This window comes from Amblyomma maculatum, chromosome 6, assembly GCF_055883805.1.
Source record: "Amblyomma maculatum isolate TAMU_Amacu chromosome 6, ASM5588380v1, whole genome shotgun sequence".
In the NCBI taxonomy this organism is placed as follows: domain Eukaryota; kingdom Metazoa; phylum Arthropoda; class Arachnida; order Ixodida; family Ixodidae; genus Amblyomma; species Amblyomma maculatum.
Genome location: NC_139349.1, coordinates 55682963 through 55701038, shown reverse-complemented (window position 1 = coordinate 55701038; position 18076 = coordinate 55682963). Strand labels below are relative to the sequence as shown.

General features: G+C 43.4%; 2 protein-coding genes across 5 annotated transcripts in view; both read right to left on the bottom strand.

Annotated features, from left to right (window-relative positions):
- Positions 1-18076, bottom strand: part of LOC146185788 (FAST kinase domain-containing protein 4) — a 49401-nt gene that overhangs the window by 13773 nt on the left and 17552 nt on the right. For 3 of the 4 annotated variants that reach the window (XM_084606717.1, XM_084606719.1, XM_084606718.1), the window contains exons 2-5: positions 11426-11563; positions 6814-7107; positions 5458-5748; positions 4450-4633 (exon numbers count right to left, since the gene is read on the bottom strand). In XM_084606717.1, the coding sequence (XP_084462843.1) occupies positions 4450-4633; positions 5458-5748; positions 6814-7107; positions 11426-11533 (877 nt within the window). In that variant the 5' untranslated portion in view covers positions 11534-11563. Of the gene's footprint in view, positions 1-4449; positions 4634-5457; positions 5749-6813; positions 7108-11425; positions 11564-17890; positions 18031-18076 lie in introns of those variants that run through there. The other variant, XM_084606716.1, reaches the window with a different exon arrangement.
- On the bottom strand, positions 13725-17883 carry LOC146185790 (unconventional prefoldin RPB5 interactor-like). The gene has a single exon (XM_084606729.1). The coding sequence runs from the start codon at positions 17452-17454 to the stop codon at positions 16435-16437; it is 1020 nt and encodes a 339-aa protein (XP_084462855.1). The 5' UTR covers positions 17455-17883; the 3' UTR covers positions 13725-16434.

The following is an 18076-nucleotide window of genomic DNA, read 5'->3' as shown; positions in this document are numbered from 1 at the left end:
AAGACTCGGCTCTGGCGGAACGGTTCCTGACGACTCACTGAACAATGGCTCTCCAAAAGAACTGCCGCTAACGGTTCCTGACGGCTGAACGACGGCTCTCCAAAAGAGCTGCCGCTCATTTTCGCTCTTTTGAAACAGCAGTTCAAAAGACAGCCAAAGGGGAGAAGATGCGAGGGGATGTTTGCGACTCTTGTTGGGAAGAGTGGGAGGCATGGCCTCCGAGATCTCCCCCCCCCCTCCCCCGCGCACTTTTCTCTCATGCGCGCGATGGGGGCAAGGAGGGGGGGGGGCATGCAGGAGGGCAGTTGCTCACTATTAGTGAGCGCGGCTCGCCCGCTCTTTTGAAAGAGCCGCTCGAAAGACCCGGCTCGCTCCTGAGTGACCTATCTCTACCTGTGACGTCAAGTTGATGTTTAGGTCATTTCAAACATGAGAAAAATTGTAATAGCATAACTATTGTTAAGCTATTCTTTTTGTCAGTCAAACGCTTCATGCAGCCCAAGTTACGTCTTGCAGTGAATTAAAACTAGGTATTAGCGATTATATTGCAGATTTTCCTAAGCCTCATGTAGCCTTAATCAACGTTACTAGAACCAGCTTGTTTAAAAACTCTGGAGCGCCGCGCAGTGAGTGGCGCTACAGCCGAACCAGGCTTCATCGCCCCTGCGTGTTTGCCGGCAGCTGCAGGCGTTTCCACGGTGCAAGCGCACTCGCGGCGCGAATTCTGCACAACCGATCTCTCAATCACAACATCAATCTCGTATGGGTTCCGGCTCACGCGGGTAACTCCGGAAACGAAGGGGTCGACCGTCTAGCCCGAGGCTTAACCAACCGGGAGACGGGAGATCTATCGGGAACGGACGCGCCTGTGGAGGCACCGCGCACATACGCGGAGGTAACAAACTTTTATCGCGAGCTAAGATGCACGTACCCCGCCCCTCACCCCGACCTCGACCGGGCGCAAGCCACGACACTCAGACGCCTACAAACAAAGGCCATTCTTAGCCCCTACCGACTATCGTTAATTACAAACGGAGAATTCAACCCTGCATGCCGGCACTGCGGTGACGGGACGCAGGCCACTCAAGACCATATACTGTGGGAATGCGCCAGCAATCCCCCTCCAAAGACACTCTTGCCAGCTCCCTCAGCGGAGGAATGGGACAAGCTGTTGGCCAGCCCAAGGAAAACTACGCAACTGGCCCTCGTCACGCGAGCTCAAGAGGTCGCTCCCGACTGGAGGCCACCCTAGACTCGCCCCAGCCCGAAATAATTCCTTTCATTTCGTGGCAATAAAAGTTGTTACCACCACCACCTCCACGGTGCGCGCGCGAGTTCAAAGTGCTGGCTTGACGCCGTGGAACCCTAGCGGCTTCAAAAATAATGAATTTATATTCCTATTTCCATTATGTTTTTTTCATAGTCCACTGAGTTAGCAGATTTCTTTCATGTGGGCAGCCTGGTGCTTAAAGTTGCCACAGCGCCTGATGACAGTTGCAGAAAGGATGGGAAACGAACCACTTTATTATCCCTGCCTACGAGCTATTTTGAAATCGTGAGGGTGTCCGTGTGTAAGAGGAGTCCTTTCCGTGCTTGAAGGTCCCTCCCTCTCTATGCTACTATGCACACTCAGTCAATGGACGACTAAATTGCGTGCTCAAAGATCCTTTCCGCATGGACCGGGCCCGTTACTTTCCGAAAATTCTGAAAAAAGGCAGTGCGCGTTGTGAAGAACTTGAAGGGAAAAAAAAGCGCAGCACGCTCGTCCACATTTGACCACGCTTCCATAAAAGTTGCCGCGCTTTCTGTTAACAGCGCAATGCAACATCAACTTGCCTGGCAGAATGTGTAGTGCAATTAGTGTAGTGAAAATTATTGCAGGGCAATCATATTCGCTACAAGTTGTCCAAACATATATGACTTCATGTTGTAGCATAATGTTCGCATTTTTTCGCAGTTACCTAATTACGGCAATCAATTGAGACGTGCAATTATATTCCTCATAAGCTATCCAACGACATAGGATTTCATGCTGTAGCATGAAGTGAAATTTTTAATCGCAGATAACTAATTAGCGACAACTAAATAAGTCATGCAGTTAGCCTAGTGCAAGTATACTTTGCATAAGCAATCAAACAATATATGATATAATGATGTAGCATAATGTACAATCACAATTAAAAATAAATATAAGTTTAGAACACAATCAGCATAAAATATAATCACAATTATACTAATTAACAGGTTACATCTGAGAACTACAATTATTCCAACGCAATCATATCGGTATAAACTCTACATAGCCACTGCGGACAAATTGTGTACACACATTCCATACACGGCGGGTAAGAAACAAGTAATGATGCTTATTAAAATTGCCTATTGATCATATGCATGCACGCTCATTTTATTTCACATTACTTAACCAGCAACTGAGAATAGTCCCTATTGATTCTGCCAAATTGCACGACCGTCAGTTTTTCATGCCACTATTTTCATACTTCATTATTGCAATTGCCAAGTTTGGCGGGGAAAATGCGGTTGAATTGTAAATCCTGCTGTAGAAGCTTTTGAATACATATATAAACAATTTGTCTTAACTGAAATGTGCAGAAACATCTAGTTGCTCGAAAGCAAGCCTTCACGCGATTGATTGTTACCACAAATCACGCAAAACTTACCAGAAAAGTATCGCCTTCGCGGTTGGCAAAAATAACCCAGACATCCCGCGCGCGCTTCTGCTACACCTTAAAGACTTGAGCTACATGGTGAGCGAAAAAGGGAGCGACTCGACAAGGTGGAGCAGCGAAAGTGATCACCGTTCACTCTGTCGCCTACTTGGGAAGACATACATGCACGCGACAGCGCGAACTGACGGCAAAGTGAAATGGCGACGACGCTCTGTGTTGCTGGCATAGTATGCATCCTTCTATGATGTAGTACACAGCAAAACTATTTGCAAATGCAGCAACAGTTAGAACAATTGCAAGAATTGAATTATCTTGCGACAACATGCAAAACAAAATGCATTCAGAGTACACCCTTTGAACTTGCGCTATACAAGTAGTCAGGTGACATTGTTTTGTTGTTTTTTTTTGTTGATATTAGACATTCGTTGAATCCTTGCACCATTGTTGGTACAAAGCTAGAAATTTACACGGCAAAGCACAATCATAAGGCAACAACAAAAAATAAAGCGTGCAAAATGAGCGGCAGTGACGTACTATATGCTGAGTGTACGTCACTGCCATGTATCCACTTCATGATCACGCATGCACTTCCGGGCGAACGAGCGAAATTTTCTATTTCATTACATCCGAGTGACGAGCCAAGCTACACATGCGTTTCTGTTCGCGTGACGCGTGACGCGTGCCGCCGTCGCGCTTGCGTTCGCGTGCATGCATGCACGCGAACGCCTGCTTGCAGGCATGCATGCATGCATGCAGGCAGCCTTAAGAATGGTTGCCTGCAAAGTTTTACATTAGTTCCTAACCTTTTTGTGACTACCAAGGTCGCAGCTGCTGAAAAATAATTCGCCTACCATGCACCAGCTTTTGCTGCCGCTCCACAGCGTCAGTCAGGAGCCGGCTTCGACCGCCGCGCCATCTACCCCGGGAAGCCGCCGGGCGCCGCCCGCGATGTACAAGGATGAGGGTAGTTTTCAAACTGAAGCTGGTTCTAGTAACGGCCTTAATATCAACTTGTACATGTCACAACCATCGCTCAGGTGATGAAACCAACGCCAAAACAGCATCAAGAAAGAAATTCAATTATAAACTACTTATTTGTCACAAGTGAGTACCATGCAGTGATCCATGTATTTTAATGTCTAACATATAATTTGAAAGAAAAAGACATTCACTAAAACTGGTATGTATAGTATTCAGTTCCCACAGAGTGACAGGAAGCCGCTGTCCCAAAAGCCTTTAAATATTTTGTGAGTGTCGGAGCACTCAACAAATCATTAACCAAAGCCAGAGTGCATGCATTTCATGGCAGAGCCTCTCTATCAATTTGTTCATAGAAGCTAAAAAGCGATACGAAAATACCTCCTCAGCATCATTAATTGCAAAATCAAGTGATAATTAGTCACTGTATGACTGTACGGTGACAGTCTCACATCCGCTCCAATTGCACTGCTTGACCTATTAGGAGTTTTTTGCAATGGACTGTACACCATATGAAAGCAATTTCTATAAAAAAATAGTCATGGCACGGGTGTTCAAGAGGCATGGCTATAAAAAAGACTCTTATGACTTTCCAAACCACATAAAAGAAAACAAAAGCTGAGATGTGCAGAACGAAATATTTTTTTTAGCTAAAGATATTTAGCTGTCATTACAATAAATGAGCTAATAATATGCAGCAGAAGCTTCACACTCCACATCACTGCTAGAATAGTTTCTGATGTCAGTCACTTAAGTGTTAAAAGAAAGACTGACAGCTTACCAGGGTGCCGCCACGACAACTGCCCCACACCAGTGAGGCATGCTGCAACCAGGGAAACCTTGGTGTCATCAGCAAGCTTCTCCACAAAGGCTCGGGACAACTGCTGCAGCACAGATGGCTCGGGAAAGCTCAGTGAATGCAGAGCATGCAAAAGGCTGACGATTTCCTTTAGGGACACATCCTCCTGCAGAGTATGGGAGGGAAGGCAAGAGGATGAACAGGATTGTCCTTCAAATAACACTTTGAGAAAAATGAGACACAGATTAAAAAACAGAAAACTGTCACTTGAAAAAAGACCCATTCAAAACTATGAAACTTTCTCTGAGTAAACTATGTATGTATGAAATACAAGAAATCCATAATTTATCATTTTCATGGACAGAGGAAGAGGATCATGCATGGACCAATCTATTATATATTGTCACGGACCGCACGAAGAGCAGTCATAGACATAGAGGGGACCGTAGAGCGGCCGAGGTTTCGCCCAGCCCAGAGACAGCTCGAGCACTCCTCTCATGACAGCAACTTTGTCACAGCTTAGCGCGTAGGTAGCTCGAGCCAGGTTCGTGGCAATATGATTCATGAATGAATCACGAATGGCTCCTACCCGACCGCAGTGGCACAGCGGTTAGGGAGCTAGACTGTTGTGCCCAAGGACGCGGTATTAAATTCCGGCCACGGCGGCAGCTTTTCAATGGAGACGAAGAAAATGGCACCCGTGTGCTGCGCAATGTCAGTGCACATTAAAGAATCCCAGGAGGTCCAAGCTTTCCAGAGCCCTCCACAACGGTGTCTCCTCGCATAGCCTGAGTCGCTTTTGAACCCCATAAACCAAATCAAACCATGAATGGCTCCACTCCGCGAATCTAGCTAAAAATTGTGGCTAAGAGACTTCACCCATAATTCTAAAACCAGCTGATCTATCCATGACTTAGGGCACATTAAAGGAACAAAGCATCGAGTGCTTCTCACCCAAGCAGTGACATGCGAGTGAGGGCCGGTACTCACCCCCAACCCTTTGGACAGGTAGAATGCAGCTGCTTGGAGCAGGGGTGTTGGCCGCAACTTGAGCCGTGCCAAGGTGCGCACCAAGAGGCGCACGTCTGGGTGAGGCAGGGATCCCACCAAATGCAGGGCTCGGTCCTGGACCTCCAGCACAAACCTCCGGTCACCGGAGCCCATGTGCTCAGCAGTCTCCAGGAGCTGTGTCAGGTCCGACATGGACCGAGCCTCTCCAAGTCTCTCCCGAATGGTCACTCGCAGCTTTTCCACTACTCGCTGCTCCAGCTCACTACCCTTCTGCACCAACGAGAATGAGAATCAAACTGTAATGCCAACAGCTTGAGAAAATCACTAGAAAAAACTGAAAAATGCCCTTTTTGCTATGCTCTAAAGTCACGGCAGTCATTCAACATAATCCCTTTTAAAACCTCCTCAGCCTTGGCTATTATCCAGCCCAAGCCTCACCTCTCACGTTTGTGTCAGTCGTCAGCCAAACCTCTTGCTCACAGTTTGTACTGTGAAAGGCGCTAAAGTCTAAATCTTTCTAAAATCTTGGCAGTTGCAAAAGGCAGTTTCATTAAGTATTTCCAACTTTACAAAGGGCACACCTGTCAAGCAATCATTGTTAGCATATCCTTTTCTGAATGATGACACCTAACCTGTTTTGCAAGCTTTGTTTCATGCTAGCATCAACTGTTACAGCGTGAGACAAAAAAACAGCAATTAGGATCTTTATCATAAAGATAGATAGTATGCTACATACATGTCCTCATCACATCATGTGGGTGTGGTATTAGTGATGATAAATTGATGGTTTCCAGTCCAGACAACTGAAAGGAGCTTCTGTTATGTGGGTAACAACACAATTAGTGTCGCTCTTTTAATGAAACATATTATGACGCAAGAAACAGTTTGGGAGATAAAGCAATTTAAAACATCCAGGTTTGCAGCAACTGCAGCAACAGCATACCCACCCAATGAAGCAAAATTCTGGTTATACATGAAGCCTCGAAGAAAAAATTCAACCATATGAAAAGCTACATATTGCTGACAATGCCGGAAATCCAGCAATCGCCATAACTGGTTACCCCCAATCAAAACTACTCATTCTATCAGACACACACTTAACCACTGTCTTAGAGGTAATTTCCAATTCCTTCAAGCAATATTTATTTGGTACGCTAGCTACTTTTTTTTTTTCTGCATTCAGCAGAGTAACTACCGATCCCGCCTTTAATTGTTTGCAGTTCTTTCCATAGTAGAGGTTTGTTCATGTTGCATGCTCATGGGTAGTACATATGATGACTGGTACCCAATGCTTCTCCAAAAATGCACTTACCATCTCTTCCCGCTCCAACTTACCTTATGCTTTACAAGCAGGGCAAGCAGAGTGCATAGGTTGGTGAGCTCCATGCGTCGCGACCGCCACATGATGCTGTGCGCAAAGCACTCCATTGTGCGCAGATCTTGGTGCGGCAATTCCAAAAGCTTGCGCATTGCCGCGACCAGAGCTTGGTTTGAAACGCCTGCTTCTCGGCCCTTCACAACTTTGTTGCAAACTGTCTGGACGTCCACTTCCCCCGTCAATGGTGGAGACAACTCCGGCACCGTTGCACCCACTGGGAACGACACGTCTTCCCTGAGCTCTGTGGCAGCCTGCGTTCGGCAGATGGTTTACAATAAATCATGTTAAATCATGTCAGATTAAAACAAATATGCACCAATAATAATAATAATAATAATAATAATAATAATAATAATAATAATAATAATAATAATAATAATAATAATAATAATAACGATGATGATAATGATGATGATAAGCCCCGCTGGGGTGGCGCAGTGGTTAGGGCGCTCGACTGTGCCCAAGGACGCGGGATCAAATCGGCCGCTTTTCGATGGAGGTGAAAAGCCAGCACCCGTTTGCTGTGTGATGTAAGTGCTCGCTAAAGAACCCCAGGTGGTTGAAATTTCTGGAGCCCTCCACTACGGCGTCTCTCATAGTCTGAGTCGCTTTGGGACGTTAAACCCCAACACCAAACTAATACCAATAATAATAATAATAATAATAATAATAATCAAAACTCCAAACAAGGATTGGACGTTGAACAGTACAATTTTTTACTTCATGCAGAAAGCAAAGGTGCAAAACACTTGCATGCAATAAAAGCGCAGTTTTCTGAGTCAGCATTCACTTTTTACGTAGGTGTGCCCATTGTGTGTGAACGGTCTGCGGAAGCTATGCAATCAAGTATCTGAAGTTGAAGCCCGACTTCGTGGCGCTGCTCGTTTTTATAATTTCTGCCGCAATTACCATGTCGAAACAGTGTGCAGTCGTCAGCAACATAAACGTGCGCGGTGTGCGAGAAATGCGTGTCGCATGTGTCTCAGAAGTACAGTAAACATTGAGCAAAACAAACTGCGGTCCACATTGATGGTTGGCTTTCGTTAGCAGAGCTATAAATTCATTCGACCAACGCTCACATCTCTCAAAACAGCCGAATAAAAGCTTTGCCCCCTCACTGAGGTTTCTGCATGAAGCAACAAGCCGCCAGTATGCTACAACTGCAGCACCCAAGGGCCCGATTACGCCGGTTTTTACGTCATTTCCGGCTCTTAGTAATGACCACCCTTTTTCCAGTTTCTGCTTGAGAAACAATGCTTTTTGTGAGATATTCCTGAAACACTCACTTCAGCTACGAATACTGTATCTTGCTTTAAGTGCTCTCCCTTGATGTACTACTAGTAGAAAAAGCTCCTTTTACATTGAAGATTAACAAGCAGGTTGAGCTTTGTCATGCTTGCTTTTCCAATAGGCTTCTCTACTTCTGCTTCAACACATGCACACTGCATTTCGAACCTAACAATTTCTACATATTGCATACATGCTTTCACCTCCTTCATCAACCATTCATACAGAATGAATAATGCACAGTACATCCCCTGTGCTCACTTTATTGTTCCACATAGTTTGGTGCTTCACACAGCCTAATATTTAAAGTTCCACATTAACACGTCTAAAGGAAAGAGACAGAAAGATATGCCACTGCATCCTACATTTACTCGAGCCCACATATTTCTCATGAGTTGTCTTTTCAGTTGTTTTTCAAATTATAGAACAATATACTATCTGAACTATTCTGTTTACACTATACGCCATTTTTCTAGCAGTGTTTCAGTACACAACGAAAGGTGATAACATAAAATTATTATCACGCCTTTTGTGTGAGTTGGTAGGCTAGCCTACTGACTCATCAAGACCACTGAAGACTTTTCTTAAAGCTTTCTCTTCTTTCTAAATGCATATCAAGAAATATGAAGCTTGGTGGTGCTTTCGAGTATACTGACCAAGCCATCATATCCTAGGATGCGCACTTCAACTGCTGCGATGTAAATGTTCACTGCTGAAATGCTTACAGAAACTGAAAGTGACTTGTGCAAAATCCCTTGCACTCAGTTTTCCCCTAAATCTTTAAAACAAGCCACACTATTAATTGCAGATGAACGCATATGTATCTTAATGTATCCTTTATCAGAGTTGACCTGACCTTCTCATTCATTTTCACTTGTGCTCGAGTCAACACATGCGAGCCTGAGTACCCCACATTTGGTCATATGATTCTGCCGTCACAGCATGTCTCTTGTTCAGCTGCCAGCATGCTCGCGTCATCCAGCAACACATTTCGAGCTCACAAAGTCTATAACAAACTCGCAGACTATGCAAAGGTGCTGTGAACAGGAGTGTTTGTATGTGTTCATGATGTTGAGTGCTTCCATTAGGATTATAATTTACTCATCTCTTTCTGAGTACCCAAACCGGTCCAAATGTAGTGACAAACAGCTTCCTGCAAGGTTTCCTTTGACCTATTTTCTTTTCTTTTTTCCTTTTTTTAGTTCAGCATGTGAGGTTTTTGGTGGAACAAATGACTCATTTTCAAGCTGCGTAAATTATAAGTGCAGTTTAGTCTGGGAGTTCCCTTTCCGGTGCTATTGTTGCTGGGAGGAGAAAAGTGAATGAACAGAGCCTTATTGCTACTTATCCCTGTATGAAACTAACGACTGAACATGAACATGCATATGATCGCTTGTTCACAGCGCTATAATATTTGATCTATCGTTAACGTCTTGGATTCGAAACAAAACTAATGTAGCTTGCTTGAAAGAGGGCTTCAAGTTTTTCATATAGGCTTTGCTATAAAGCTGAGCTGGGGTACAGCTGGAGTAAGCTTGAATCAGCTGAGTACATCTGATCTAATGCAATGCAGTTACTCATGAACCACAAGCCAGCCCACATCCTTATCTCTAAGAATCAGCTGAAGTATATAGAATACTATCTCACAAAACTTCACGACGATTCCTCGCATAACCATTTGTTCTAAATGCTTCAATTATTATGTGAACTGTGTCGCCAACCAAGCGACACATATACTGAGAGACAAGCTTTCTCAAAATTAGCCAGACATTCACCCCCCCCACACCTTCTATTGTCACTGCTGCTGTTGGCCATACACTTCCAATTGCGCTCATCCTATAAACAAGAAATTATGTTGAGAATGTCACGGAATAAAAGAGAACAAAAACTACGTGCTATTCCACTTGATAATTTCACTTTATACAGACTTTTGAATAACTGGCATCAGCAAGGTCTCTAGGAACAGTCCAACAATGGTGTGGTGGATGGGGCACTATATTAATGGTTTCAAGACTATCAACAAGATCGTTCTCACAAATTCTGCCAGCGCTTAAATTGGACGCCAGGTAGGGCTTATGTTCTTTCTGCCGTCTTTTTCTATCCAGCAACTTGTCAACAGGCTGTACTCACAGAAACATGAAAGACCAGAAAAACAAAATCCTTAAAATGAGCCTCAACCCTGAATATCTATTACGTAAGCCGGCCTGTCGAAGTTTTCTGCAATCCTACCACAGTTAACATTCTCTTCGACTTCCCTGTATGTTTCTAAGTCAAACGTTCAAATATTCACAGATGATGATCCCATCATGCTGTAGACTTCAATGACAGCTCCTAAGGTATTCGTGATGATGAATATGGCATACATGCTAGCTTGTCGTGATATAATGCGAGTCACGGGCAAAAATATGCAGTCAAATGGTTTGCTGCTGAATGGTGAAATGCAAGCGTCGGCGCCATTATAAGTTGCTTGTAGCCCTCATCTAGAAGCTTTCACAGCAAGAAAGTAAGGATCATGTTGCTGTTTGCGTTTCGTCTCGGTTTCTCTCGCAGGATTAGTCTTCAGTGTGTTGCATCGAGCTCCATGGGTGTGTTCTTGGGGAGCTCGATGATGCCAGTGCTCTTCTGGCGTACCGCGAAGGAACTATTTGCCAGAGTTTTCTTTAACACAGTAATGCAATGGGCTTTTATAAGGATGCTATAATAACATGACCCACATACGCGCTGAGAAGGGTGTTATCTTAGTTCTTGTCTCTCTTTTTTTTTCTTTTTCATGCCATGCACTGCCGCATGCTTAGTAAAGTGTGCTAGGTATGGTCAAAAGGACAAAACGAGATGTTTAGCCTTTTAATGATGCTGCAACCACAAGTGCACTGTCAGCAACTTCTGCTTATATTGCGGCAGAAATACCAACAAAAAAGGAATTCACAGCGTGATAACTTCATAAGAATGCATGGCCTGCAGCCAGCAGTCTCCTGCTCCGCTGCCTGGCATATTTAGCAAACCCACGACCAGTGGCATAGTCCTCGCTTTGCATACAGACTGTAAATGAGAATCATCACTGCCTATTGGATTGTGATAAGTAACAAGCCGTCCACGACCAAAAGAACAAAGCACAAAACTTGGGAACACAGAGTAGTTGTTCATATAAATTCATTAGTATTGCTAACGTACAAAGCTGACCTCTTGAATCAATTATTTCACCAAGATGTCATCTTTATGTCATCAACCAACCATGAAAGTGCACAGTTTTAATTCTATAATATAATTTCAATGCAATACAACCTGAACATGACGAGCACCCAGTATAGTGCTGCAACGCACAACTGTGAGGTTACGCCATGCTGCCGCCACCCAAGAAGATCTCAGGGCTCCCATAGAAGCTGGAAGCATGGCTTCTGTGGTCTAGTACGACTCCTCCGTCTGCACGTCACAAGACAAACACAATATCATCAATCATCAGCCTTCACCATACACATAATAGAGTTTACAGCAAAAATAACATACTTTCAGAATGTGCACCGCCCATCAAAACATAGGCAATTCAACTTTTATTACTCAGTACCCTATCTCTTTTCTGCCCATGTATCTTGTCTTATGGGGTCACATCATCATCTTTTTATCACTGAACATAGCGGAAAAATGTTCACTTCTCTAATTTTCGCTTTTACTGAACACGTGCTTCAGCATAAATACAAATATACATATTCTGTGTCTAAAGCGCACTGGTTGTCCTTCTCATAGGTGCACGTGTTGATTCTCAGATGTACTAAAATTAGAATTTCAATCTCTTTACTCCTATATGTTATAGTTAAATAGTTTGAACTTTCGTTTCTGGGCAAGACTGCTTTTATTTGCATCTATGTGAATTATTGATGATTGAACCCATGGCAGTTTGAACTACAGTACCTCTTCCTGAATATTTCATATCATGCAGATTCTGTAACCAAGCGGGAAGGCAAAATTTAACGCTCTAAACTATATCTTCATTGAAGGATCGAAAGTTCTTACCTACAGCATCGAACCGTTTCGAGAGAAATATATTTTACAAAAGTAAAATGAATGCATTAAGATATGCAGCAATTTGAGCAACTTTGCTTCTTGGTAATGAAGACGAGGGTTATGAGCCAGACATGTTTTAAGCAAGGTGTCAAAGCTCTAGTTGAAAGCAACCAGCCAGGATGCTAGGGAAGGCCCGAAATTTATACAAATTCTTTCTCTAGAGATGAATTTTACACTAACATTTGCTGTTAAATGAAAGTACACTACTGCTCCCTGCATCGGCTGGCCAAGGGCATCATTAGATCTATATGTTCATATATAATTTTCATCAAGCCTCTTCCACCTTATGCACTGATGAAGAACCTTTGAAATTATTCTTTGATTGATTTACAGGTAGATGTCGCTGTGCTTCAGGAAACTCTCAAAAAGGAAACTTTCAACGAGCTACAGCTCTACAAATACTATCTTCAGTTCCAACATGTTTAATAAAAGAATAATAATAGATTGAACAGCTCTCTTGCTACCTGTGTTGATGTTTATACAGTAGACAAATTGATTGGAAAGAGTTTGAAAACAGGAAGTTCCTCCTGCAGCCACCAGTCCTTAACCAAACTTGTGACATCAAGATCAATGAGGGCTCTGGCATTACCAACAAGAAGTATGTCGCATGAACTTGGGGATCTATGCACAAAATATTGCCGTTTGCTTGCGAAAACGGCTCAGTGATACCAATATCAATATTTTATTTATTCCTTTTAAGGTTATCAAAGATCTGTTCTCAGAGAAAGAAAATCTTTGTGATTAGAAGGCGTAATTTTATCTACACAAGGCAACTTTATCATTTTTCCGCAGCGCACATTAAAAAAAAACATAACAAAAAAAACTGATCCCAACGTAATGTTTTTTTAGCATGGAACAGCATTTGCACCATAAGGTAAAAAACAGGTGACCAGCAATTTTGAGAACCTCGAGCAGTTGCATCAAGTTTGCAGAAAATTCCGCAATTCCTGAAAAGCAGCCAAGTGGATTGCCTCTCATTACAGTGCTTCCTCTTGTACAGAACTGACAATGCAGCTTATCATGAAAAATAATCCCCGAGCAAACACTACTCCCTGTTCTCTATGTATTGCCAATACTGACAACAAAAGAAAAGAGCATTCAAGATGTAGCTCCGATGAACAAAATACACTGGAGGCCTATTTGACTCGGTAAAAAAGTAGTGGGTCAAATGTATTCTTGTTGAGGATGAATGCATTTTGAAAATGTTCTCAAAAATGTTTCGATCATAAACGAATGTTTTCACTATCTTCTAATCCACCCCAGCTATGCAAGCTTCTTAATATTTTAATTTCTTTTTCAGTGCTTACTTTAAGGAATACTTTTAAGATCAAGCAAGCTTTCTGTTTTTTATGAGCACTGTCAGCTCAAATACCTAAATATGGAAGCACTTAGTGAACAAATCAGACTACAAATATTAATGGATAATATTGCCGATATTGCTACGAAGATGACGAAGCGGGCAGTGGCGCGGAGCGGAGCGCTCGCGCCAGGCCCGCTGGCCATTAAAGCATATTTCATCATGTTATCACGTCGTTCTGTATTTGTTGTGTCACGATGTTCTATCACTTGTCATGCCACCACATGACAATATTCTTGGATAATTAACCTGTATCATTATGCTGTAAACTCTTTTTTTCTCTTTTCACGCGTAAAATGGCCAAGGTATGGCATATAGTACATTGTGTGAAGTGTGTGTCCTGAAGTTGCGCTTAGGTTATGAAAGATGCCGTCGTGAAATGTTCTGGATTAACCCCAACTATCTAGGTTTATTTAACATAAACTCACATTATACAACACACAGGCAGTCTTCCATTTTGCCTATCAAAATCAAAACGCAACAATGGCAGACTATATTTGGTCTCGTGACCTGAAACTACACTATATGAAACAAACTATGCCACTGGGCTATATGTCGACGATGAGGAACATCCGATCGTCATTATGCCTTCCATAGCACGCATGCTTGAGATGAGTGGACGCTACTGATCCATGAAATTTAAGTTCATGAAATCTATTTGGATGTTTGCTGGCTTCGCAGGTCGCACCTCGACATGGTCCCCTATCTGAACTCGATGATCATTTGAAGCCACAGACTTGCAGGATGTTCGCCGGGACCACACTCCTAGTTTAAATTATTCGAATTTTCGAATGAGATTTTACTGAAGTGATATTAGTGTGGTTGAAGGTATTATGGTCTCGCTGGTTTCACAGAGCCAAGTTATGCAAAATCAAGACTCAAAACAGTTTCCACTAACAAGAGAAAACAGTCATCATCAAAGCTTTCAGCCTGTATGCATATATTACAAGACAATCCTGTCATTTGGTAACCATTATTCCCCACACACTTGTGAGTAGTGGGACAAAGCCACAAGCTTGCAATGTCCCTTAGGCCCTCCTATGAAAGAAGGCGATTTTTATGCGATACCATAAAGGTCCCGTGTCAGAGAAAACCTGGAATCGATTTCATTGGCACTGCCAATGTATGAGGTGCCATTCGTGATCAAATAACCTGAGGAACTTTAAAAAAAGAGAAATTCAAGGAAAAGTTCAAATGAAGACAAAACTGGTGAGAATGTTCCTGTAACATAGACAAACAAGAAAAAAGAAACAAATTAGGGTTATTAAGGATGGTATTAGAGGTCAAACCCAGGCTCGTTTGTTGTGAGATGAACATGCTACACACAGGCCATGAAAGCTTGCTGGTTCAGACGTGTTACATTATGTTTTATGGCACATAAGCAACTGTGGCTATCCTGCATCACGTGCTATAAGGGGACCTAGTGAATGCAATGTGGTCTTTGACTTAGTAGCGTGCCTTGAAGACCTATACAATTGATCCTAACTGTAATCAAGAGTGCACTAATTAAGTGTAATTATGTAAAAGTGAAGTTTCCATCAAAAGCGAATGCCATTTTGAATTAAAAAAAAAAAAGAAGAAAACGACGACTGTAAAAACTAAAGCAAGTTGTCCATCACACAATAAGCCCGTGATAGCGAACATGATAGGGCAGATCATGATAGGTCCATTAACACAATCGCATTCTATGGTCGATTATTTTTTACAGAAGTTTTTTACAGCAGTCCATATAAGCTTCAGAACGTAGAGAATGAAGGTGAATATTCTTCTATGAAAGTACTCCTCCAAGGCCTGTTTTCTATGTGCTGAAGCCTATGTGGGTCACAGAAGAAACAAAGAGTAGACGCTGAAGGACGATCAGAATCTGAGCTATTTGGTTCATGGCGAAGGTTGAACTACAAGCTAACAGAAAAATACACATACAAGGAAAATAACAAAAAGATAAATAAAGATCTTTCTTGTTTGTGTTTTTCTGTTAGGCTGCAGTTTCATCTTTAAAGAGTAAATGTTTGCAGGCCTGATATATTCTGTCACTGTACTCATTATACAGTCGTGCAGTGCAAAGTTGGTGCTGAGGGTGCTCGTTACACATCTTGATGGTTCCTGCAAGGCACGTAGGCAGCACACCAAACAACAGCTATGTTGTTCTCTGTACACACTCGGGCAAGTAAGCTTCTTGGCATATCACAGTAGTAACCTGGGTCACATACTGTTATAATGAAACATAGTGAATAAATCCTGGGATTCTTACTTTGTTACAATTATGTTCAGCTGTAATTCATCTCATAGTAAGCAATGATATTGTTGGTTATTTATGAAATGCAAAAGAAAGAATGCAGCTAGAAATAAATGAAAGTGCTTCGTTCGCAGAAGTATAAAACATGATACTGGTTTGATGAGCTCACCCTAAGAACCTAATATGCATCATCAATGTCTTTAAACTTATCAAAAATTTGAGATTATGTTGGTTACAAAACATGCAAGAAATGATGCTGTCATTAAATGTAGAACATCCAGAGATAAAAACACATGAAAACTGTTCAATGAATTTATCATAAAAACTCCATACAAAAAATAAGGCAGTAATAATGTATGCACAATGAAATCAGTATGTGTCCCTTAATGACATTCGATTCCTGAAAAACAATGTTCGTGCTTAACTGCCTCCACATATCATGTTGCAGCTGCTTTGGTGCAGTATATATAGAATGTTAGCTATTTTACATAAAAGATTGGCAAGCACCTTCACCAATCACAAAATCTGAACTCTTGCATAAGTTAAGAAACCCCAAAAGCATGCTTCTCAGTTCAGCACTTGTAATGCATTTGAAGTTTCCTGCAACACACTGTATGAAGTCCAGTGTTCTTAAATGAACTACCGTTTCGCTGTCCTCCTTGACTTAAACAAGGAAGTTGGCTTGCTGAGTGGTGCTGGCAATTCTACGTCAGTGACATCAAAATCAATTGTTGTCGATGATGGTGCCACAACACTGTGCTCTACAACATTTCCTGTGAATGCACTATCAGTCTTGAACTTTGACCTTTCTCTCTTTTCTGGTACAGCAGGAGATGATAATGATGCCTTCAGCACTACTGGAGGCTTGACCTCTGGTGCATTCTTTAATATTGACTTTGCCACATTAGCTTCGGATCCACCAAACATGCGTAAAATGTCACCCGGACTCAGTACTGCTTCCGAGCTGGAAGCGGCTGTAGTTGGCGAGCTGGCATCGCTCGTTGAATAGGAGAAGCTGATGCGGCCACTGCTCTCATCCTGCCAACGAACTTTACGGGAGACCTCTTCATGCGACGTGTCGGGAGCAGCGTCGCCATCGGCTTCCTTTTCTTGCAACTCCAGACGATCAAGAAGCTTCCAAACATCCGTGTCAGGCTGTGGCTCTTCCACGGCGTCCTTCTTAGACCTGTGATATTCGCGCACGCTTTGGCGGTGTTTCTCTCGCCAAGCACTCTCCTCAGCGGGGTCATATGGCTCCCGAATGTCCGCCAGGCCGCTTTCGCGGTGCAGCTCGTCCGTATACTTCATCCAGTTGATGCGCTGGTCCCGCTCTGCTTGCAGGCTGCGCTGCATCTGCCGGCACTGCTCTGAGCGGCGCTGGGCGATGGCCAACGCCTGACTAGCCGACCGCTCGGCGAACCAATTGTCGCCTAGCAGCACGAGCACCTCGTTAGTGTGCACGATACGGCCTGGCATAAAGGCGAGCGAGTTGATGGGCACCATCACCTCGTGACCCACTCGGTCGGGCAGCGTGCGCAACCGCTCGCTGAGGGCCTGGTAGTCGCGCTCGAACTGCGCCCATCGTTCCAGCTTCTCATCGCACGACCGCAGCCCCTTGAGCTGCGACTGGCGAAGCTTTTGCAGCTGCCCGGACTCCATTGAGAGAGCTTCTGTAAGCAATGTCCGAATCTGAAAAAACGGAAGCAAGTCCACCTTCGGCCACCGCCAGACGAACGTACTGTACACTGTCCACTTGCTGATTCTGCGCTCAGTCACTGGGCACAGTATGAAACATCGCGGCGGACGACAGCGGTGCAGTGCAACGCTTATCGCTCCGGAATTCCCGTAACTGCCCGCTTGTGAACCATAGCGAAAAAATTCTGAACCTCGGGCCACGCCAGTGCTAGTGCATTTAAATGCATGCTGACGGCACAAACATAATTCTGACGCGGTGAACAAATGAAATAGTGCCCTAGAAATTAAATCACAAGCAGGCACCAACTACCGGGTGTTTCTGTACATGCACTAAACAAAACAGAGTAATCCCTCGCATGTATAATATTCATCTCTTGGGTAACACGATAAATTCGCTCACCTCAAATACGGTGCATGCCGCGACCGCGATTCTCGAGTCACGGCTCCGGATTCGCGAGTGGCTTGTTGGTGTTGGCAATGGTTGAAAACATAGAGCTAAGTATCACTGCCTTGTAATATATTTACGCGGCTTAGAAGAGCAGTAGAAATTGGAGAAGCTTTGCCGTAGCGGCAGTAGCAGTTCATA